The 22,500-nt window shown below is 37.6% G+C and overlaps 2 protein-coding genes across 6 annotated transcripts in view; one reads left to right on the top strand and one right to left on the bottom strand.

The window, feature by feature from the left end:
• The first annotated feature begins 3,593 nt into the window (after window positions 1-3,593).
• heix (UbiA prenyltransferase domain-containing heix) lies at window positions 3,594-9,108 on the top strand. Of its 2 annotated transcripts, none has more exons than XM_027382357.2 (2): window positions 3,594-3,751; window positions 6,612-9,108. In XM_027382357.2, exon 2 carries the CDS (start codon window positions 6,622-6,624, stop codon window positions 7,570-7,572), a length of 951 nt encoding a protein of 316 aa, XP_027238158.2. In that variant the 5' UTR covers window positions 3,594-3,751; window positions 6,612-6,621; the 3' UTR covers window positions 7,573-9,108. The 2 variants fall into 2 exon arrangements, with proteins under 2 accessions (XP_027238158.2, XP_069973269.1); XM_070117168.1 differs by lacking the exon at window positions 3,594-3,751 and adding an exon at window positions 3,872-4,778.
• An 11,865-nt stretch (window positions 9,109-20,973) lies between these two features.
• LOC113829206 (ribonuclease H2 subunit C) overlaps window positions 20,974-22,500 on the bottom strand; it is a 6,112-nt gene continuing 4,585 nt past the window's right edge. For all 4 annotated transcript variants that reach the window (XM_070116699.1, XM_027382345.2, XM_027382338.2 and 1 more), the window contains exons 2-4: window positions 22,460-22,500; window positions 21,712-21,944; window positions 20,974-21,044 (exon numbers count right to left, since the gene is read on the bottom strand). The exon at window positions 22,460-22,500 is cut by the window's right edge and continues 167 nt beyond it. In XM_070116699.1, coding sequence (XP_069972800.1) covers window positions 21,027-21,044; window positions 21,712-21,944; window positions 22,460-22,500 — 292 coding nt within the window. In that variant the 3' untranslated portion in view covers window positions 20,974-21,026. The remainder of the gene's footprint in view (window positions 21,045-21,711; window positions 21,945-22,459) is intronic.

Genomic DNA, 22,500 nt, shown 5'->3' with positions numbered 1-22,500 from the left:
TGTTGGGAATAAACATGGAGGTGTTGGCTCAGATGGAGAAAAAATAACAACAACATTATTCTACCTCTGAAAGAAACAGCATGGAGGGGAGGAGGGCAGAGAGATTGGAAACGGGTACACATGGATTTATTTTGGCGTAGATGCGATGAGAAATGAAGTCTGTATTATACAGAGCCTAAAACCAAAGAAGGACGTGGGAGTGGGATGAAGATGACTAAGAAATTAATGAACCTCCCAATTGAAAACGGACTCCCCAAACAAACTGTGAGGACAAAAACAGGTTTTGAAATGAAGTAAATAAAATAACATAGGTGGGCTATACACTGAAGGTCATCTCTCAGCCAAATGGAAAACTGCAAGGTGTTGCCTGGAAAGCGTACAGCGAGCAGCATAAACAAAGCCAAAATGAAGTTAATAAACCGAGCAAGACACACAGGGGCGAATAATCCAAAGGCTGGAAGCTGACAGACAGATGAAAGAAAGAGTTTTAGGCTAAGATACCTAAGAATGACCACAAGACCGGGAAACCATGGGGGGGTGAGATAGATGGCGAAGGAGACACTGAGACAGACATCGGGCAAAGTAAAAGTTGGCAAGGAATCATAGTGGTTTAATAAAGTGCAGGAAGTCATCAAATAGAAGAGGGGATTGCAAGAAAGACTTCAGCGTTGAGTGAAATCAAGCTGCGCACACAAGGAGGAAAATATGTTGAACGAATGGAATGAAGGGGACGTTCAATAGTGCTGTAGTCATATGGAATTAAACTGATGGTATATACCATCAGTTTAGGAGCGAGTAACTGATAGCCAACTGAGTGGTATAGGACAAATCAGTAAGGAGCCATTTGGATTTATGCCAAGGAGAAGCATAACGGATGCAATTTGAGACTGCTGAAAGACAAGTGCAGAGGTCAAGATTTACAATGCATTTTATTAACCAAGAGTGTATGATAAAGTACCAATAGAGGCAGAGAGAGAACTAACGGAAAACTATGCCCGGTTGGTACAAGACACGTACCGAGGTTGCCCAACGCAGACCAGAGGCTTGGTTGAAGCTGAAGTACACTCAGTTCAATAATTTGGCTTTCCAGTCCAGGAAGATGTGCGACCAAGAGGTGGCGAAGAGGAGCCAAGAAAATCACGAGAGTTTTATTGTGACAGGAAGGTACCCGCTAGAGTGACAAGGGAATCTGTATACGGCACGACCAGCCATACAAGGGCAAAAAGACATCTTTAGGTCGCAGGAAAGAATCATGGGATTTTGTTTGGTTAGGATGAGAACGAGGGAGATCATAGAAGTTTGAAAAATTTAAGGAAGGTTGATAGAAACCCCGCTGAGATTGATACAGCCATGTGCTAAGAACATAGAAGGGCTCGGAAGCAACATAAATTACATTACACTATAGCAAAAACATAGTAAAAGAAAATGACTAAAACAAGTAATATTAAACTCTTCTTTGTTTTCACAATAAACGCTTTTTATTGTCATGTTTTACTAACATTCTTCACTCGCTTGATTTTCTGGGATTTCATCTGCTTTGTACTCATCATGCCTCATTTTAATTTTAAATTTTCGGCAATAATCATTACATTATCACCCCCTAAAAAAATCCCATCAGATAAAAACTGCTTAATACAACTCACATCACCCCCCCCCCTCCTACCTGAACTCAGTAATTAAAAACAAACGTAAACAAAAAATCACTTGAGGCATATAGACTCAAGTGAACCACTTGGTGAATATGGTTCGATAAATTCCTGGAAATCTTTGGATAAGTTGCGACAGGTTCGTAACCGGTGACCGGATAAGCAAAAGTATTTAAAACATCTATTTGGCCGCCGGGCTTAATAGATTCGGATCCGGTTGCTTGCTGACAATGGCTAGCAGACGAGAAGGATATTGCTTCAGTGAGCTCTAAATCCTAATCTAGAATAAAAGAAAAGGATGAAGGAAAGAGATAAATGAAGGAGTAAAAGTGAAAATAAAATGGAAAAGAAAAAGAAAATGAAAGGTGAAAGAAGACAAGAAAAATGAAAAAGAAAGAAAACATGCCATTTTAATTTCGGCTCTTCAAAATCTTGCTAGGTAGATAGAACTATAATAATGGTAATGATAACAACAATGATAATGATAATAACTACAAAACAATAACAACAATATTGGTAATAAGATAATAATAATGATGATGATGATGATAATATTATATCAATTACGAATGGAAATACAATAAGAATAATCACAATGATAATGGTAGTAATAATGACAATATTGATAGAAATAATAGTAAGATCATATTGATAGTGATGACTAATAGCAATATTAATGATAACAATATAATGATAATAGTGATAATGATAATTATCATGATAATAATAATAATGATCATAATTGTTTTTGTTACTGCTATTGTCATTATCATCATTATTCTTATGAAAACGATGATGGTAAGATGATGACAGTGATGATGATGATGATGATGATGATAATAATAACAATAATAATAATAATATTATTATCATTAATGATAATAATAATGATAATAATAATAATAACAACAACAATAATAATAATAATGATAATAATAATATTATTAATAATAATAATAATAATAATAATAATAATAATAATAATAATAATAATAATAATGATAATAATAACAATGAGAATATTACAGCAATATTGATAATGATAAAAAAAAACAATTTCAATGGTATGACAATGATGATGATGATAATAATAACACGTTAATGATGATCCTGATGCTATTGATATGATAAGGAAAATAAAACAACTATATTAATGCACAAGAAATGTAATTTCAATGACTGCCATTAATTGATTATAATCATAATGGTGATTATGACACTGTTATAACACTCACCTCATCATTCTTTATATCTATAACTGATATAATTCCCAGTATTTATTCTCATCCTCACCACCACTCCTAATATCAACCATCCAATATAATTCCCTTTATCAATCATCATATCATCACTCAATATCCATCATCATTTTTAATCATTTCCTTTATTTATCGTTATTTCATTACTTCCATCCTGTATTATCACCCCTGATTCTTCTTCATCATCACCATCAAATCCTTTCATTCTTTATCATCATATCTATAACTTCCATGCTCTATCATTTTCATCACTTCTATTCTCTATAATTTTCATTACTTCCATGCTTTATCATCATCATTTTCATAACTTCCCTTCTTTAGCATCACCATCATCGATTCCATTATATATTATCATTCTCATCACTTCCATTCTTTAGTACCATTCTCATTTCTTCCTTTCTTTAGCATCATCGCTATCACTTCCATTCTTTAGAAGATTCATCACTTCCATTTTTTATCATTTTCATCATTTCCATTTATATCATCTTTTTCATCATTTCCATTCTTTATTATTCTTATTACTTCCATTCTTTAGCATCATCACTTCCATTCTTTATCATCATTCTCATCACTTCCATTCTTTATAATCATTCTCATCACTTCCATTCTTATCATTATCATGATCACTTCTTTTTTATCATTATCATGATCACTTCCCCTCTTTATCCCCCATTTCCCCGGCCCCTCTGAATGCCTGTCCCCGTGAGGTCGGCGTTGAGGCAAACCCGAACGCGACCGAGACCTGTGTTTACATCCGAAGACGCCCTCGCAGCAGCAGGTGACGGCCCCCACACAATATCCCCAAGTTGTTACTCATATTTTTTTATAATGACATTGTTATAACAGGTGAGGAATTGCAATTGACTTGATGAATGGATTGATGGTATGGTTTGCCCTGTTTGGTTGCTCGGGTGGTCTTGCATGTAGTTAATGGTGGTGTTTTGTGACAGTTTTTATATAGTATCCCCCATATCACTTGACAGGGATATGGGATATTTTCAGGATTCTAAGCGTTCTTTTATTTGTCGGACACATGATCAAAGCTGTAGATTCAGTCCACTTCTGTGAACCAGACTTGAGTTCTATACACTTACTCTATAATGAATTCACAGTATATATATAAGCCTTTGCTTGAATTCCACAGACAGTAACAAGCAGGTGTAAAATTATTGTGTGTAAAGGGCCACATCAAACAATACCATTGCCACCAGACTATGTGATATGACAAGATGGAGCTTACACTGTTTTCTTATTTGATTATAAATTATCGGTAAGGTTTACAAGCTTGATCTTGCCAGAACACATGGTGGGAATTTATTTGCCTATGATTGTGCATGAAGCATGGGTTGGCTTTTCGATGATGGAATTAGTAAGGGAGGAAACGTTATAATTTGATGGAATTTGATAAGCAATAATGGCCCAACCTTTACTTTGCGTACATTAACTCAGAAACTGGCTAGTGTTATTTTATGTGTTTTTAGGGGCCACTCTTTTACATAGGCCTCATTTCTGTGTTACAACTTCCCCTTCATTGTATGACATGTACATTTTAGGAATTATTTTCCACCAAAATACGGTGCATACCGAGACTGATTTTTGCCAATGCACACAAGATATCTACTCAAAAAGTGCCATATGTTGAAGGTCACCAGAGTGAGGAAGCATGTTGGTAAACTATGAAATATGATGTTCAACACACAACTCATGATTGCACAAACTTCATATGATATTTTATATCCAAAATAAGCTACTAACACGTTTTCATACCTAATACAAACTCAATTGGTAACTAGTGCATCACTAGGAAAATGTGCCCTGATAATGAGGAACAAAATTGACTGATCTTTCTACATCACGAAGAAGCAGAATTGGTGTGAGTACTTGAATTAATGCTTGTCATCTATCATTTGTTACTATATATACAAAGATGACAACCATTGATGCTTGTAAAAATAATGAGTGAAGTAAATCCCTATGTCCTGTTTAGTAAAGTCTGTACGTATTTACAATATTTGTGTATTTGGTATGGTGCAAGTGTTTCTCGTAAGAGGCCACATGTACATGAAAGTACATAAATGGTTGATTAGCAATGACGTTGAAGGAAGGAAGGAAGCTTATAACGTTTGCACTATCTACAATAATATACACAAAAAATGATTATTTAAATTTCAATTGCACCTGGGAAATGTTGATTGATGCACACCAGTGATTTTTGGCTACTGCACTTGAGCATGCTACATAATTTGCTCTGCACTTAGATACATTAAAAATTACCTCAGCTTTCAGTATAGATGTCTGATTGTGAATGTTTTCCGGGATATTACTATGCAAAAAGAAATGGCCTTTTTGATATTACTTCTGGATGCATTCACAATCGCAATAGTAATGGGCAGGGCATTAATGAGCGCCTAACACGCATATTGATGGTTGATTACTGGGTGAAAGGGGGATGGATCAAGGTGCAAGTGGAAGTGTCAGTGTTTGAGAAGGTGCTTGTAGTCTTAAGTGTTTGTTTAATTTGTTTGTGAAAATGTTGAGTGTTTTAGTTTCGATTATGTGTTGTGGGAGCCTGTTCCGTTGCGTATGGTACGTGGGAAGAATGAGTGCTTGTAAGAGTCAGTGTTGGTGAGGTATGTGTTGAATTTACTGGTGTGTGAGTTCCTTGTGTTGTGTGAGTATGCTGCTTGTAAGTATTCGTGTTTGTTGATGTCTATCAGGTTGTTTGTGATTTTGTACATGATTGTAAGTCTGTGTGCTTGTCTTCGTATCTTGAGCAGGTCCTTATTAATCTGTTTTTTTATGTGAGATGTAATACCAGGTTTATGTGTGTAATTGTTTTTAATAAACTTGGCAGCCCTAGTATTGACCTGCTCGAACATTGTATGTAGTTAAATCCACTTCAGGTAAGATTGTATACAAATCATGATAGTATAGATTACTTCAGGTAGAAAAAAGAGATGCAGTGACCAGTACCAAAGGGTCACCTGCATTAGACAAAAATTAAGAATGGATTGACAGTGATTTTTTCCTTGTCTCTGATTCTGCACAAAATTATTATTGTTTTCAATAAATTTTTTGAAAAATTTGGTTGTTGGCTGACTTTGAAAGGCTTGAGAACTAGTGTCAATGGAGCTGGATGCCCATATAGCATGCAAAACATAGAGCAGCCTTTATGATCATGACATGAAGATACTATCTGGAAATTGGTCCCATTTTATAAGGCACTAGTTGCATTGCAATTGCCCATTATTTTATATGGCAAAGCAGAGGTAAATGTGTGCATAAAATAAGGGGAATGCCATACTACAAACTTTAGTTGTATATCAGTTAATGTTTGGGCAAACCATAGTTATAGTATAATTACTAGTTTTGCTTTTATAATTATTATTATGGTTCATTTTTATTGATATAATATGTTAGTATTAGTTGTAAAGCATAAATACTTTATATGTGTATGATGTTTATAATACTTAAGTATCTGTTACTGTTGTTATTGATAATAGTATTGATATAACTGTAATTCGTTTCCAATGTCTTTTCCTTCATATTATTGTACTTATGAACTTTAAACTTAATGGTGCATATCAAGAATTTATTGACCAGCAGTAAATACAGCAAACAGAATTTTATGATTTTGTTGTAGCTTTATAAAATTGTATCATATTGTCATTAGAATATAATTATTCTTTGCATTTCTGTATTCCAGGTCTTGAAAAATGACAGACATGAATGACCAAACTGTAACCAACAAGAAAGAGCGGCGAGGCTCACCTTTAATGAAGTTGTCTGCCTACGTGTCTGCTTTGCGTCCATGGTCATTTAGCGCCTCTTTAATGCCAGTGCTGCTGGGATGCACATTGGCCCACAAGGCAACTGGAGAATTTAGTGTTGTTGGACTTATTACAACTGCACTTACAGCTTTGTCTGTTCATGCTGCAGGCAATGTGGTCAATACCTATTTCGATTATGTGAAGGGAATAGATAGCAAAAAAAGTGATGACCGGACTTTAGTGGACCAGCTGCTCTCAAAAGACGAAATTGTAACTCTTGGCGTGATTCTTTACTCTGTAGGGTGTGGAGGATTTGTGATCTTGACAATGGTGACTAATGCTCGTCTAGAACATCTAGCGCTTGTGTACTTTGGAGGTTTGTCAAGCTCATTTTTATATACTGGTGGTGTTGGTTTTAAATATATTGCTTTAGGAGATGTGTTGATTCTTATTCTCTTTGGTCCAATGACTGTCCTCTTTTCATATATGGTTCAGACTGGACATGTTCAATGGGGCACAATACTATATGCTGTACCTCTGGCATTAAACACAGAGGCAATTCTTCATTCAAATAACACGAGAGATCTAGAATCTGATCAGCGAGCCGGTATTGTCACACTGGCTATTCTCATTGGTTCAACAGCATCTGAAGTTTTGTATGCTATTTTCCTCTTCACTCCATACACAATTTTTGCTGTTTGGGGTATGAAATATTCACCTTTACTATTTCTACCTCTTATTACAATTCCTGAAGCATTCAGACTGGAAAGACACTTTAGAACAGTCAGTAAAGGACCTATACCAAAATGGACAGCTAAGCTTAATGTTTATCTTGGTTTTCTTTATGTTTTAGGATGTGCTCTCTCAGATTCAGCAAAATTACCTTATGTTCTGTAAATGTAAACAGTAATTAAGGGATAGAATCAGTGTTTCACTGCTATTCTTCTGTAGAATTTGCAGGTTGTATCATTTTAAGTAACTGGGCATGGTCCTTGAAATTTATTATTTATTATACTTTTATACTGTTTGGAGAACTCAAGACTAGAATTACTGTTTACTTTGTAGAGGAGGAGCATCTTGAAACTCAGTGAATTGTGTAAAGTAGGAAAGCCAAGGCTAATGCAAATGTGACAGATTTTTCAGCAGATAGACTTACTTTTGCTTAGGTACCAGAATTTGCATTAGCTTTGAACAATTCAAAGTGTTGTTGGTAGAAGAATGAAAGTTGTCAGTAACCAATGAAGTGAGATGAATATCAAAAATATATAAAACTGCATTTATGTTCAAAACCAAAGGAAAAGGTAGATGGTAGGTATGTCAAAGTAATGTCTTAGATGATAAATTTATTTGCTGATCAATTAATGCACATGAGCAATTTTCATTTCTATATTCATTCACTGTTGTAAATGTGTTGAGATGTGTGAGCAGCCATTTATGAAGGAATAAAAACAGAGTTCCTGTGTTGTCTTAGAGATATTGTAGCTTCCTTTGGAAGTTCACATATGAACTTCAAACATTGAATTGAAATCTGAACACCTCATACTATATTTATTAAATAAACTGTCTTGTTTTTTATGTTTTCTTCCTCTCTCCTAAGATGTATACAAGTATGCTTATCTGTGGAAGCTCACACCTTGGTGTTCTTGGCTTTTCGTAATTGAAAAATTATGTTTTTGATAAGTAAGATATTGTTTCTTGTGAATTATGCTTACTGATTACATAACTAAAGCAAGTTGGTTATGTTGCAGGTTTATAAAAAAAATATCAGTCCTCTCTCCTATATTAAGTGACATGTATATCACATAGATACTTTGGATGCAGATCAGCATCAATGTTGGTTTCATAAGTTATCAATTCTACTGCATCAAATATTGGAGGTTGAGACATGCTATGTTTATATTCCTAACTAAAAGTATTGGAAAGTTAATACAGAATATCTGATATTTATAGAAGTGCTATAAGAAATATGATTTTGAAGTACTTGGTTGTGATGCTTACTAATACTAAGTAATTAAGTTATCGATTGTACATTATTCTCAGACATATATGCATTTTCCTTGATTTACTGTATTGGCTTTGTAAAAACACTGTTTTTAGGAGTGTAGTTTTCTTATGTGCATTATCATTGCCATCCAAAATTAGTATTTGATACAGGATAGAACTTTCATGTACTGTTGATGCACATATGGAATCTAGAAGGCATTGCGGATGTAGCATTGTTTAGCTGACACTTGGAAAATGGACTATGGCTTGCTCTCTTTTTGACTACTTTTGTAGCTAATTAGATACTTAACTGATTACTTTAAGTTTATTTCAGTGAGTCCGAATGTGCCTGGGTTTGGCTACAGCTGTTATTTTAAGGGTTATGTGATGTGATGGATGACCTTTGAATACCGGTAGCTGTAAATTATAGAAGTAAATGTAAGAGTGAGATTATGGTGTTTTACTTTGCTATTTAGATTTATATTTTACATAAAATGTTTTCAGAAAGATATCACAGCTGTGAGGTCTTCCTTTAGAAAAAGGGCTGACAAGATATCTTAATTCATGAAAATTATATTGTATCATCTATACAGGGTTGCATTTTACAAGAGTGATTCATTAAGAGACATATAAAAAAGATTCAGCATTTTTATCTACAAATATAAATTCTGAATGAAAGTATTGATGTTGAGGTATATAAAATATTCAAATAATTTTCTGTAATATTATATATAAAGTATTTTAAATGTACAGTAATCTACTTCATTGAGATTATTAATAAGGCTTACAGGAAATGTAGATGAAAAATCATTTTTAACATAGTGCATCCAATTTCTGGATTAGTATATGGTTATTTTTCATGAATAAAAGGAATATTAATCTGAAGATGCACAATTTACTTTATTAATGATAGAAATACATGAATTTGGATGCAGTGTAAAATTTTGATGGACTAATGAAGTGAGACTGAAGGTACTGACCCTTACAATTTGAGGCCAGTACAGTATTACAACCATGCGTATCAACAACTACTCCTGAGTTGATTCCTAACTTTGGATCACAGATCATTGAGGTTCCTTTAGAAGTGTCTCTTTAGAGGCTCATAAATAGGCATTAATCAGTGGATTTGAGATCTTCAGAAAAGTTCGTTGGGTACAATTGTGTGGCATGGGGGAGGGAGCTTTGGTTTGGGAGAATCAACATTGACAAATTCAGAACCTATACATGAAAACTGGTCTCAAAAGTGCATGATATTAATAGGGACATAGCCTAAATATGAAGCCATGGCTATTTGAAGAAATAAATGTGGGGCATGATCCAATAAGAATGTCAGTTTGTTTACTTATTTATTATATATTTTTTATATATATATATTTTTTTCATGAAATAACTTGTATATCTACATGCAGCAAATTGAGAACTACAAATAGAGTAATAAAATTTATAAAAATATATTGAGGTATTTAAGCCACACAAGTGGGAAGAGAAAATAATATTGATTATTATCAACTTTGTTTTCTGGAAATAATTTTTTGCTTCTTTGGTTGGCATTATCTTAATATCAACTACCCCCCCAATCCCTTGCCCGTTGTTGTTGTGGGGGGGCTTAGGAGACGAAGACTGAGACCCAATACAGGGATCTCCCCTGTCTAGGGCCTCAACCCTCGACTCAACTAATTTTGCATGGTCTTTTTCCTCTCCAGCTTTTGTTTCCGTCTCTTCTCCATCCCCTTCTGCTATCTACTTCCTAAGGTGTGAGAGCCGTGCTGAGAGGATGAAAGGCTGACCTAGTGCCAGTCCTGAACGGCCTGCGGGAACTATGGGCACGGGACTCCTGACTAATCTAGCCCTTACCTTCAGTAGTGAAAGGAGGTGGGTCGATTAGGCCTATTTACATAATCCAGGTTCCCCATGACCAGTAATGAAAATGTAATCCCTTTATTAGAGGCTATGAGGCTAGCCCCTTTATCAAATAGCCCCAACCCAGGCTCTCCTTTGACCACGGCTCTGAACACTGAAACTACTACCCACTCCTCAATGCCTACTAGTGCATTACCCACCCAAGCAAAGAATCAATCTCCAGATGACTTTCCTACCCATCCAACTTCCTCAAATTCAACTCCACCCCTGCAACCTTCATCAAACAACCAATCCTCCCTTATTACTACCTTGCAACCTTATTCTCCATCATTCCGTAATACTCCCTCTTCCACACGTCCCCGACCATCCACCACCACCAACCCTACAGATATCTTAAATACCCTGTTTAGCCCAGCTAAATGGGACCGATTTTTCGTGATCCCTGCTACAGCTCCTTACTCAGGCAACACTCTTCTCTTTCAACAATGCCTCCAAAAACAAGTAGGCAGAGTCCCTTTTTATACCAGACGCGATCGCTCCCGTCTGGTAACAGTCAGATCAGAAACTGAATCTATAGCACTATCAAATTTAACTGATCATTCTAGCAACCCCATTCCTGCAGAACCTCATCCAACCCTTAATACCAGGACCGGAACTGTCTCTCTCTCCCCAGCAAACTGCCCAGTCGATACCAAAGATTGGTCAGACTGTGGAGAAGACTTATTAGGATGCCTCAAAGACCAAGATGTGAAATCAGTACATTGCTACACCATTCCTCCTAAAGGTCAACGAAAGAATCCGACCAATATTGCCAAAATTACCTTCCGTACACATGACCTTCCCTTACGTATCTACATTGGTGGACAGTCCCTCCCTGTTCGACCATACCAACCCCCTCCCCGTCAATGTCAAAACTGTTGGCGCTTTGGACATCCTGCCAAACATTGCCGTTCCACAGACCGATGCCCCATATGTGCCCAAACTGGTCATAATCGATCAAACTGCTCAGCACAAACACGAACATGTGCTAACTGCGGCGGCCCCCATAATGTATTTTATAGAGGCTGTCCCACTTACAACTTTGAATCTGAGGTAGCAACTCTCGGATACAAAAATGGTCTCACTTTACGTGAAGCCAGACAGGAAGCACGTCGACAAGGTTTCTCTCATACTCCATATCCTAGCAACATCGTTCGCTCAGCCCTTCCCCCTCCATCCCAAAATGTCCCCATTTCCACATCTACATTCGACATCCCTCAGACCAATTCCTTTGCCACTCTAAACCCAGACACCCCAATCTCAACCACAGCTCCTATCTCAACTACAGCCCCAACACCAACCCCTCTCCCTCCCCGCACTACCCGCAGTAGACAGACTAAACGTTCTAACCCTTCTTCCCCTACAACACAATCACCTCCACCTACCTATACCTTTGTTCCTGAGACACCAGTCTCTTCTTCCCCCCCTCATAAGAAAACCTTTATTCCACAAAACTCTCCAACCAATTCCATTGCAGAAACAATTACCTTCTCACAAAACTCTCCAACAAACTCCACTGCAGAAACAATGGATGACATTCAAAGCTATATGCTTGAGACACAAGATCCCATAACTCGTGCTCCTTCCACACTTGAAGTGGTTGCCGATATTCATACCCCTCCTACTAATATTCCCCCTACACCCCTTCCTCCTACTCCCTCTCAACACAACCTAACCCCCTCAATCCCGTCCACCACTGATATCCATCCTCCCAATACCCATCCTCCTGATATGCATCCCCCTCTTACTCACAGCACCCCTACACCCCTTCCTCCTAATCCCTCCCAAGACAACACATCCCCTTCAACTCCAACTATCCATCCTTCCGATATTCATCCTCCTAACAGTAATACTCCCCACACATCTACTCCCTCCCAACACAACCCACCCCCTTCAACCCCAACTATAGGCACATTCTCCCTCCCTCCATCCCCTCTATCCTTTGCACTCCCTCCCGGATACACACGAGAATCACTCATGGCACAACAATGCCCTTCTCCAGATTCCCTACCTCCTAATATCCCTCCTTTACACCCCCTAGCTCCTTCCCCTTCAAATTCCTCAACACGTACACGTGTTATCATTCGTAAATCAACTAGGATATAGCTCTCCTACATTGGAATATTCGCGGTTTCCGCTCACATAGATCAGACCTACGTCATATCCTTGCTTCTTATAATCCATCTATTATCTGCCTCCAAGAGACTTTCCTCACACACCCTCCTATTCCAATTCCCAATTACCATTTTATCTCTTCCCCACACTCCCTTTATGTCTCGTCTATACTTATCCATCATAAAACACCTTATGTCATACCTCCCATACAAACTTCTGTCCCGTGCACAGCTATTCGCATCTTTCTTCGCCGCTGGATCACAGTGATTTCAGTCTACTTCTCCCCATCCCATCCCATTGACTTTACTGCCTTTGAGACTCTAATTTCCCAACTCCAACCACCTTTCCTCATAGTTGGTGATCTCAACTGCCGCCACACTCTGTGGGGTGACTCTACCACCAACTCCCGAGGCCGATCTCTAGAACGCTTCCTCTTCACAAATAACCTAATTATTCTTAATTCAGATCGCCCCACACACTTTGACATGCGCACACAATCCTTTCCATGCCTTGACCTCTCTATATGCTCTCCTACTTTACATCTAGATTTCCATTGGTCAGTTCTAGACCACTTCCCCTATAGTGACCACTTCCCAATACTCTTTCTCCTACTTCATATGTACCACTTCCTAATCCTCCACGCTGGTGCTTTGATAGAGCTGACTGGCATACTTTCACTTCACTCTCTACTATACCTATCCCTCCACCCCCCTTACCGTCCATTTTAGATATGCTACATTGTTTTACAACCACGATCCTAAGAGCTGCCTATACAGCCATTCCTCGAACTTCAAGACCCTATACCTCTAAATGTGTTCCATGGTGGAATTCTGATTGCACCAAAGCGCTTCGCTTAAAACGAGCAGCCTGGAACAGCTACAAACGAGGCACCCCTCACCAGCTATCAGCCCTTATTTCCTTTTAAAGAGCATCTGCCCATCTTCGCCGTACAATTAAAAACAGCAAAACAAATAGCTGGCAAAATTATGTTTCCTCAATTACATCTTCTACATTTATTTCAGCTGTTTGGCGACGGATCCATAAACTATCAGGCAAACATCCCCCCCATCCTGCACCCGTCCTCCATATTCGAGATATTCTCATCTCTGAGCCTGTCGAAGTAGGTAATGAACTGGGCAACTATTTCAGCCAGGTCAGTAGTGGCTCTCACCTTTCCCCACACTTTTCTTCCATTAAAACCATCAAGGAACGCACCCCTATTACCTTCACCCTATCCTCTGATGAGTCCTATAATGCTCCTTTTTCTTCTTCTGAACCCAACGCTACATTACAGTCGTGCCGCAACACTCATGAAGGCCCTGATGGTATTCACTATCGTATGCTCCGATACCTCCCATCTTCCTCTCTATCCTTCCTTTTAACTATTTTCAACCACATATGGACGTCAGGAAATTTTCCTTCTCATTGGCGAGATGCTCTCATCCTACCTTTCTTAAAACCCAATAAATCAGGTACCCTACCCCAAGATTACCGCCCCATAGCTCTAACTAGCTGCTTGTGCAAACTACTAGAACGAATGGTTAACTTCCGTTTAATGTGGTACCTAGAATCTCATAATCTCCTTTCCCCTTCCCAGTTTGGTTTCCGACGTGCCCGAAGTACAGCAGACCCACTTGCCCATTTCGAGACATACATTACATCGGCATTTGCACGCCATGAATCCGTATTAGCCATATTCTTTGATCTAGAAAAAGCATATGACACCACATGGCGATACCATATCCTCCAACAATTGTCCTCTCTAGGTTTACGTGGAAACATGGGTTTTCATTAAATCCTTCCTTTCTAAAAGTACTTTCCAGGTCAAGATTGCCTCTTCCACTTCATCATTTCCTCAATTCGAAGGCGTCCCACAAGGAAGTGTGCTTAGTACCACTTTATTCCTTCTTGCTGTAAATGACATAGTCTCAGTCCTACCACCAGGAGCCAGAGCATCACTATATGTTGATGACTTAACCATCTATGCATCTGGCACATCCATACCAGATCTCTGTCAATTCCTTCAGTCTGCAATAACATCAGTAACTTCTTGGGCCACCAACCATGGCTTTCGCTTCTCTACCTCTAAATCTTTCCCCATCCTTTTCTCTCGCTCACGTACGGTCCCCAAACCCCTACTCTTCTTATATAATGCTCCACTCCAATACCGGTCTTCTGGCAAATTCCTAGGCGTTATATTTGATTCCATATTGTCCTGGCGAGGCCATATCTTGTATATCAAAGAAAAAGCTCAACGTCGCCTCCGAATCTTACAAACTCACATATCTCCTGGGGCTCAGATCGCAAAACTCTCCTCCATCTTCATGTTACTTTGATTCTCTCCACTCTAGATTATGGATGCCATGTCTACTCCTCTGCCTCAACCTCTCTTCTTGCTCACCTTAATACAATCCACCACAGCGGTCTCCGCTTAGCCCTAGGCGCCTTCCGCTCCTCTCCAGTTGAGAGCCTATATACTGAATCAGGCATGCCGTCCCTCTCTCGACGTCGAGCCCTTCTCTCTCTCCGATGCTATGCTCGATTTCACTAATTTTCCCTTACCAAACTAACTATTCCACGATCCTTACTTCATACCTTTACCTCTTCTCCACGTTTACTAACTCCTCTCCCCGTACGCATGGATACCCTCCTCTCCCATTCCCCCTTCCCTCATCTCCGACCTCTCCCACTGTCTGTCCATTCCATTCCTCCATGGCTTATACCTAACCCCTATATTTGCTCCTCAGTTTTCCCTGACCCACCAAAATCAGATATTCCCCCCTCTATCCTTCTCACTCATTTCCTTGACCATGTCTCCATTCATTCCTCCAGCATTCATGTTTACACTGACGGTTCCAAATCCATCTCAGGAGCTGGATTCGCAGTAACATTCCCAAATTGCACTTTCAAATAAACCCTCCCTCCTGAATCTAGAGTCCTTACTACAGAACTATATGCACTCCTTTTTGCCTTAAGACGCATATATTCATCCACCTCTTCCTCTTTTACTATTTTTACTGACTCCCGTAATTTTAACCCTCATAAAGTCAATGCACTCGACCAATCCCCTTGTCTGTAAGATCCAGAACTGGTTGTTCTATCTATCCACACGTCACAAATCTGTCAGATTTTGCTGGGTACCCAGCCATGTTGGAATCCCTGGCAATGAACAGGCAGATACTCTTGCACGATATGCCGCAATGTCCACATCACCTCAACAACGCTTCTCACATATTCCAGATACAGATTACTATCCCCACTTTAAGACCTTCTTGTATACCCGATGGCAATTTTTTTGGTCAAGACTCCACAACAATAAATTACATACCGTAAAACCATCAATTTCCTCTTGGTCAGCTCCATTTCACAAAAAACAGACGTTGGGAGACTGCCCTCGCACGATTATGTATTGGCCACACTCGCCTAACACATGCCTATCTGATGTCACGCTCAGACCCGCCCCTATGTCCTCTATGTAACATCCCTCTTTCAGTCCCACACATTCTTTTGTCCTGTCCACGCTTTAATACAGCACGTACCTCTGCTTTTCCACACCTATCCTCCCTTCACCGACCTCCCAACATATCAGACATCCTTACAGAATCTCACAGCTTCTGCCTCGACAACCTGTTCTCCTTCCTCAGACACATAAATATCCTTCATTTGATCTAACTCCCTTACCTAAACCACCATAATCTTTTCCCTCATCTTCAACCTCTCAACACTATTCTAGATAGTTGACACATAGCAACTATCACCTGACATCCCCCTTTACTATACCTTCCTATAGTGCTATATGACCTTAGATGTCTAGCACATTTATCTTAACCATTAACCATTAACCATTAATATCAACTAAATGGTTAATGGTTAATAGTTGCAAAGTAAAATGAATGTGCCAGATATCAAGGTCATACAGCACAAGAAAGGTGTAATAGAGAAAAGAGTAAAGAGAAGGGAAAGTTAATGATTAAATTTGCAATATATCAAAATTTGAACAGCAGTTCAGGATAGTATGGCATTGAAAGGGGCAAAGAGGGGTGTGGGTAAGGTTAAGTAGCTAGGTTAAGGTTGATTAACAAAAGTGATTAGATCAAAGTGTGTGATTCTCCAAGGATGTCCGTAGGGTGAGGTACGGATTGGCAAAAGGAGAAAGGGGGTTTCAGGGGGATTAGATCACAGTTTCAGGAGAAAGTCAGTGGGAAAGAATCCAGGGAAAGGGGTTGTGACAAAGAGTCACATGTATCCAAGAGGAAGCAGAAGGGATAATGGGGAAGGAAAGGGGGATGATGCAGATGAAGCAGGGGGGAATGGGATGTGTTGAGAGAGTAGGAGGAAGAGGTGTAGGGGGAACACAAATAGGAGGAGAATGGATGTCGGCAGTTACTTTGTTATCTTTAGTCATGATTAGATAGATTTGAATGTCTTGAAGAGTTTTTGAAGTGGATTAGGTTAGGAAGGTTTTCTTATATGGGGGAGAAGAGCAGATGGCATCTGAGGGGTAGAGGAGGAGAAGGTGTGGTAGAAGATGGGTGTAACATTTAGATTGTCTGCTATAGGTAGAGCAAGCAGGAAGAGATATCAGCTAAAGCAATTTCAAATCCAATTATATAGTTAGAAAGAATCAAGATGTATATGACCTGCCTGTAATTTTTTAAAAACAATTGTTATATCTCTATAAAAAACAAAAACAAAAAAACTTATGGGATTTGTTCAAGTATAAGTGCATTTTTTGTCAGCAAACTAGTCTGAATGTGTTCCCCTGTACCATTCCTTAGCCTCTTTAGCTACATCTCTTTTTTTTGTATGAAAAAAAAACTTGTTAAAAAAAGGCACTCATTTGATGAAACATCAAGTGGTCCCATGTCAGGAATTTATGCATACCACCGGTTATCAAGGCTTTTAGTGTTTTCCCTGAAATTCAAGTGCTTTATGCACTTTGGGGTGAATTTTTGTTGAAATTACATGCAGGTATTTTGTTGATTGTTTTTTAATGATAAAAGTGAAAAAAAAAAAAAATCCTGTTAGAGCATTCCTAAAGCAGCAAGGGATGTTTTGTGCAACCTGAGATATAGATGTCAGTAAATCTTGTTTGAGAATTGTGGGTGTTTCTACCATAGTATCAACATAGTTTTTACCATTTGTATATGTTTTTATTTTGAAAAGTTTAGTTGGGCACCAATAGAGTGTAACAGAATGGTTAATGGTTGTATATAAATGTGCTAGACATCTATCATATAGCACTGAGGGTGTAATAGAGCATATACAATCAACATTGGATGAGAGACTTTTGATATGATTACTGATGCCAGGAATATTCTGCAGCAAAACTAATTTTCTAGTTGTTATCGCCTGAAGTTCTCATGTAGTGATGAAAAAAAAGAAAGTGATTCACAAGGAAAAGATTATAGAGCTACAGTAGTGTGATTCATTCTTATTTATTATTTATGATAAATGTTGTTTTGGTACATGGTTGTTTTTTCTTTCATCTCCTGGAGTTATTGGATTTGATATTGCATATTTCCAAATTTTGCAATCTAATATATATCAATGAAACATTGCCTTGGAAACTGTCCATAAGACTATAGGTAAAACTTGTTTCAACTCTGATATTACATAATACTGAGAAAAAAAGCAGTAGCAGTCATCTATTGGCCATTACCACACATTATTTTACATTGGTTCCAGTTCTCAGTTTGCCATTTCTCCAGCATTTCAGCTCATTGATCCTGGGTGTATGCAGTGGCTCCACAAGTGCTTAGCCAGCAAGGAGTCCATTAGTAACTCTGATTGGTTTCCCTATTCGGTGAGCTAGCAGGATTTTTATGCTTTTAATGTAATATTGTTGAATAGCAAAAACACTTTATATACTGTGCTGATACCATGATAGGAAAACCTACAATGCACAAATTATATTTTTCAAAAAATGAGATTTTTCAAAATCCTCTGATTTCATCTTTCTACCATCAGTATAGTTATTACTTTTATTGACATTATGATTATTATGTTATTAGAATACCAATAATAAAAAAATAAATCAAGGAAAAGTGTAAACAGGTGATAGGTTGGACTAATAATTGATTCCTTAGTGATTAAGCACGTGTGAAGCGATATATGTGTAAACAACTAATAAACTAAAGTAAGGGAACAGGGCATGTATTTTTGCTATATAAGGCCATTATGTTCAATAACTTTAAAATCAGAATCATGATTGTATTTAAGAAAATGCAACTGTGCTCATTTGTGATACAAAGCAATAAGCTTTCAAGTTGAAAGTAGATGAGGAATGCTTGGGTCATTGAATATGGGGGAGAAGGGGCAACAGCTGTACAAGACCAAAGGTTATTCTGAGGCTAATGCTGAGTGTGCTGCTCAAGGAAAGTTTTAGTTTTATACATTTACATGAAATCTAGTTATATTTATGATTTCTACGTTTTCTTTGTATGGTTTCACATCAAACAAAATAATGCACTTTTGAAATTATTATTCATGTATTTATGAATTAATGATTTTCAAAAGTCAAGATACTTTTGGATGGTGAGGATATTAATGAATATATAGAAGTATGTGTATAGTATATATATATATATATTTTTATAAGGTACAACTTGTCCCCAATTGTATCTTGATTAACATGTACTGTATAACTTAGTGTATCTGAATACTGCACACACTGCATCCTGTCGGTTTTCATAATTATGATAAAAACTTGCATGTTGTATTATCTACATGAAATCTTTATGCTTATGTTCACAATCTTCTCCATTTTGTGAGCTACTTGCAGTAGCATGTCCAGGAGTTGGGCTGAAGTGGTATATATTACTCTCATAAGCTGATTAGCCACTCTAATTACCACCCCAATATCTATCATTCTGAGAAGGGACACATGTTAGGTATTGAACTAAATGTAGGTAATTAAGGCAAAAATGGTATATTTACCCAGATGACACCAGGAATGTTACTACTTTGGTTTATTTTTTTCTTAGCATATAATAGCTCCACAAATACTTCCCTAATGACTAAACCTTGTTGACCTTACTTGACTCCTTATTTATTTTTGTGATTTTTTTAAATATCTATAATCATTATCGTTAATGTTTATGATGATGATGATTATTATTTTTAACCATAATTATCAGTACTATTAATAACAACTATTAAGTGGATTAAGTCTTGAGGATGAAACAACTACTTAAGAAAAGACAGACAACAGACACTAAAATGGCTAACATATAAGTCTATGCAAGTGGTAGGTGGAGGTATCTGCCACAACTACCAGCAATAGGAAACAAAAATACTGATGCCTTGAAATAGAGACTACCAAAGCATACAGGCACCAGGTGTCAATTGGCCATGCAATTATATATGTGTGTGTGTGTGTGTGTGTGTGTGTGTGTGTGTGTGTGTGTGTGTGTGTGTGTGTGTGTGTGTGTGTGTGTGTGTGTGTGTGTGTGTGTGTGTGTGTGTGTGTGTGTGTGTGCGTGTGCGTGTGGGTTTGTGTATATATACATGTGTAAATGTATATATGTGTGTGCAAATGCATACTGAAACATCTCATTTGGGCTACCCCAGTTAAAAAAGGATGGCCATGACATAATCTATTGTCAATTTGGGAAGATTATTTTGAAAAAGGCATGAAATAAGGCCTAATATGCATAGACCAGCTGAAAAAACAAACCTGTTACTTTTATCGCAATGTGTGTAGAGTTTGCTATAAGTATTTGTGTCTGACTGCAGGTAAGCAAAGCTTCTCATTTTTGGATATTTATAACAAACCCCATGACCACAAACATTACAGTTATCCTTATATTGATGAACTTCATCCAGTGGAAACACAAGTCTGTGGAGATACTGACTGCTATGACTAAGCACTATAAGCACAACTAATTGCTACAATGGGAGTGAGAGGATGAGAGGGGAACACATAGTAGTCATAGATTTTTTTTCATAAAATAGTCCTGCAAAAGGGAATGGGTTTGGAACATCAGTTACCTTCTGGAAAGCCTCCCACTAGTTAGGAGTCAGATGTTTTTCAAATCAGATCTACTGCAGTCAGAACCAGAGAGAAAAAATGCTTGTATGCCTATTATTCATTTATAAGCAAGTACTTTTGGTGAAAAAATAGATGCATATATGCAAGAGCTTACTGACTGAAATCATGCAATTACGATGCTAGCAAATGAAGATTAAAATTACATACTCGTTTCCCTTTCTTTAAAAGCTCTGAACCAAATGGAATAAATGTTTGAACTCAAGTTTGGACAAACTATTTCCCCTTTTTGGTTATACTAAAAAAACATACATTCTTTTAAATTTTATTAAGAATCAGCTACATCTGATTTAGTTGCATTCTTCTACTCAGATCCATGTATCTGTAAAGAGAATAAATATGGCAAGAATTAAAGTATGGTTCAAAAGTGTTCATTGAGCACAATGTAAAATAAAATTTGAGCCCCCAATAAAATTCAGTATATGTCAAATAACATATCCTGTCTACTTCTGAAAATGTGGAGAAAATGAAGCCAAATTTCATGAACCTGTTAACTCTAAACTGCCCTAGAAATCATTGAAAGATAACACTATCACGGTGAAATGAAGTCATATTTAAATCCAATTTTACTCTTAAGAATATTCACAGCTTGGGGGGGGGGGGGGGATGTGCAGATTTCCAACAACAGATTCTAATAGTAAAAAACAAAAAGAAATTGTTTATTTACATGAACTTCTAAATATCTAGATGTATGAATAGTAAAAACACAGTAATATGCCAGGAGGTCACTGTGATATACAGAAATATGAAAATATGTCTCTTATATCAAACACATTCCAAACAATATTTTTCTGGGCAATGATTTTTATATACATTTAAGCTTGAATATAAAGTCAGAAATTATCTAAAAAATAATTTTACAATTTTACAGAACTAGCTCCATAGCTGGAGAAAGAAGATAAATAGCTAGCCTTTTCCAAGCAGAATTTATTCTAATCTATTTCCTTTTTCTCACATCTTAGTAAAATTGAACCACGAAATATACTTACTACATCCGCTATCTCCGCCCAGTCCATGGCCTGTTGGTACTTGTCCCCCCGAGATGGCTCGCGGTCCCAGTTCCAGTAAGTGAACTGTTTAAACTGGGAAATGACTCTCATTGTGCGACTTTCTTCTGAATTCAGGGTAGGTCTAGTTTCCTTAAGAACAATGCCAGTGTAACCCTTTGGAACATCTATTACACAGCCACTGAGAGGGTAACCACGCAAAGTTCCTTTAAGAACTGGAAAAAAGGTACTTTGTTAATATATTTATAATGCCATTTCAAACTGTTTAAAACACACTGAATTAGCAATGCTACTTGGTTGGCAAACATAGAAGATAAATTTACATGGGATATTGAGCATGACCTGCTGAGATAACAAAACAGTGCTGATATAAACTTTTAGTGTGCGGCTGGTTTGGGGTGGCTGGTGCCAAGCAATCCCCACTTTGTGTGGTTGAAATCTCTGCAGCACAGAATAAACTATACAATCTGGTCTTTGTGTTGATAGCTTAACCAGAAAGCTTAATGATTTACCTGCAACTAATGCCCTGTCTGTCTAAATGTTTAAGATTCAGTTACAAATTGGAACAGAAACACCAAATAAATATGGTGATATTAAAAGAAAAAAAAAAAAAAAGTAGAAACAATTAATGTAACTAAACAAAATATCTGATAAAGGTCTTCTTCTCGCCTGTGTAAGACAAAAAACATAGCAATTTACGAAATGTTGGTGAAAGGCCACCAATCCTTACCTTTCTCTTCTTTCCCTTCCTCATCGTTTTTTTCCTCTCTG

This window comes from Penaeus vannamei, chromosome 39 (genome assembly GCF_042767895.1).
Source record: "Penaeus vannamei isolate JL-2024 chromosome 39, ASM4276789v1, whole genome shotgun sequence".
NCBI lineage: Eukaryota > Metazoa > Arthropoda > Malacostraca > Decapoda > Penaeidae > Penaeus > Penaeus vannamei.
The sequence above is the reverse complement of the archived record's forward strand: the minus strand, read 5'-3'. Positions and strand labels throughout refer to the sequence as shown.

Coding starts and splice junctions, on each gene's coding strand:
- heix (XM_027382357.2), top strand. CDS start 6,622: ATGACAGACATGAATGACCAAACTGTAACCAACAAGAAAGAGCGGCGA.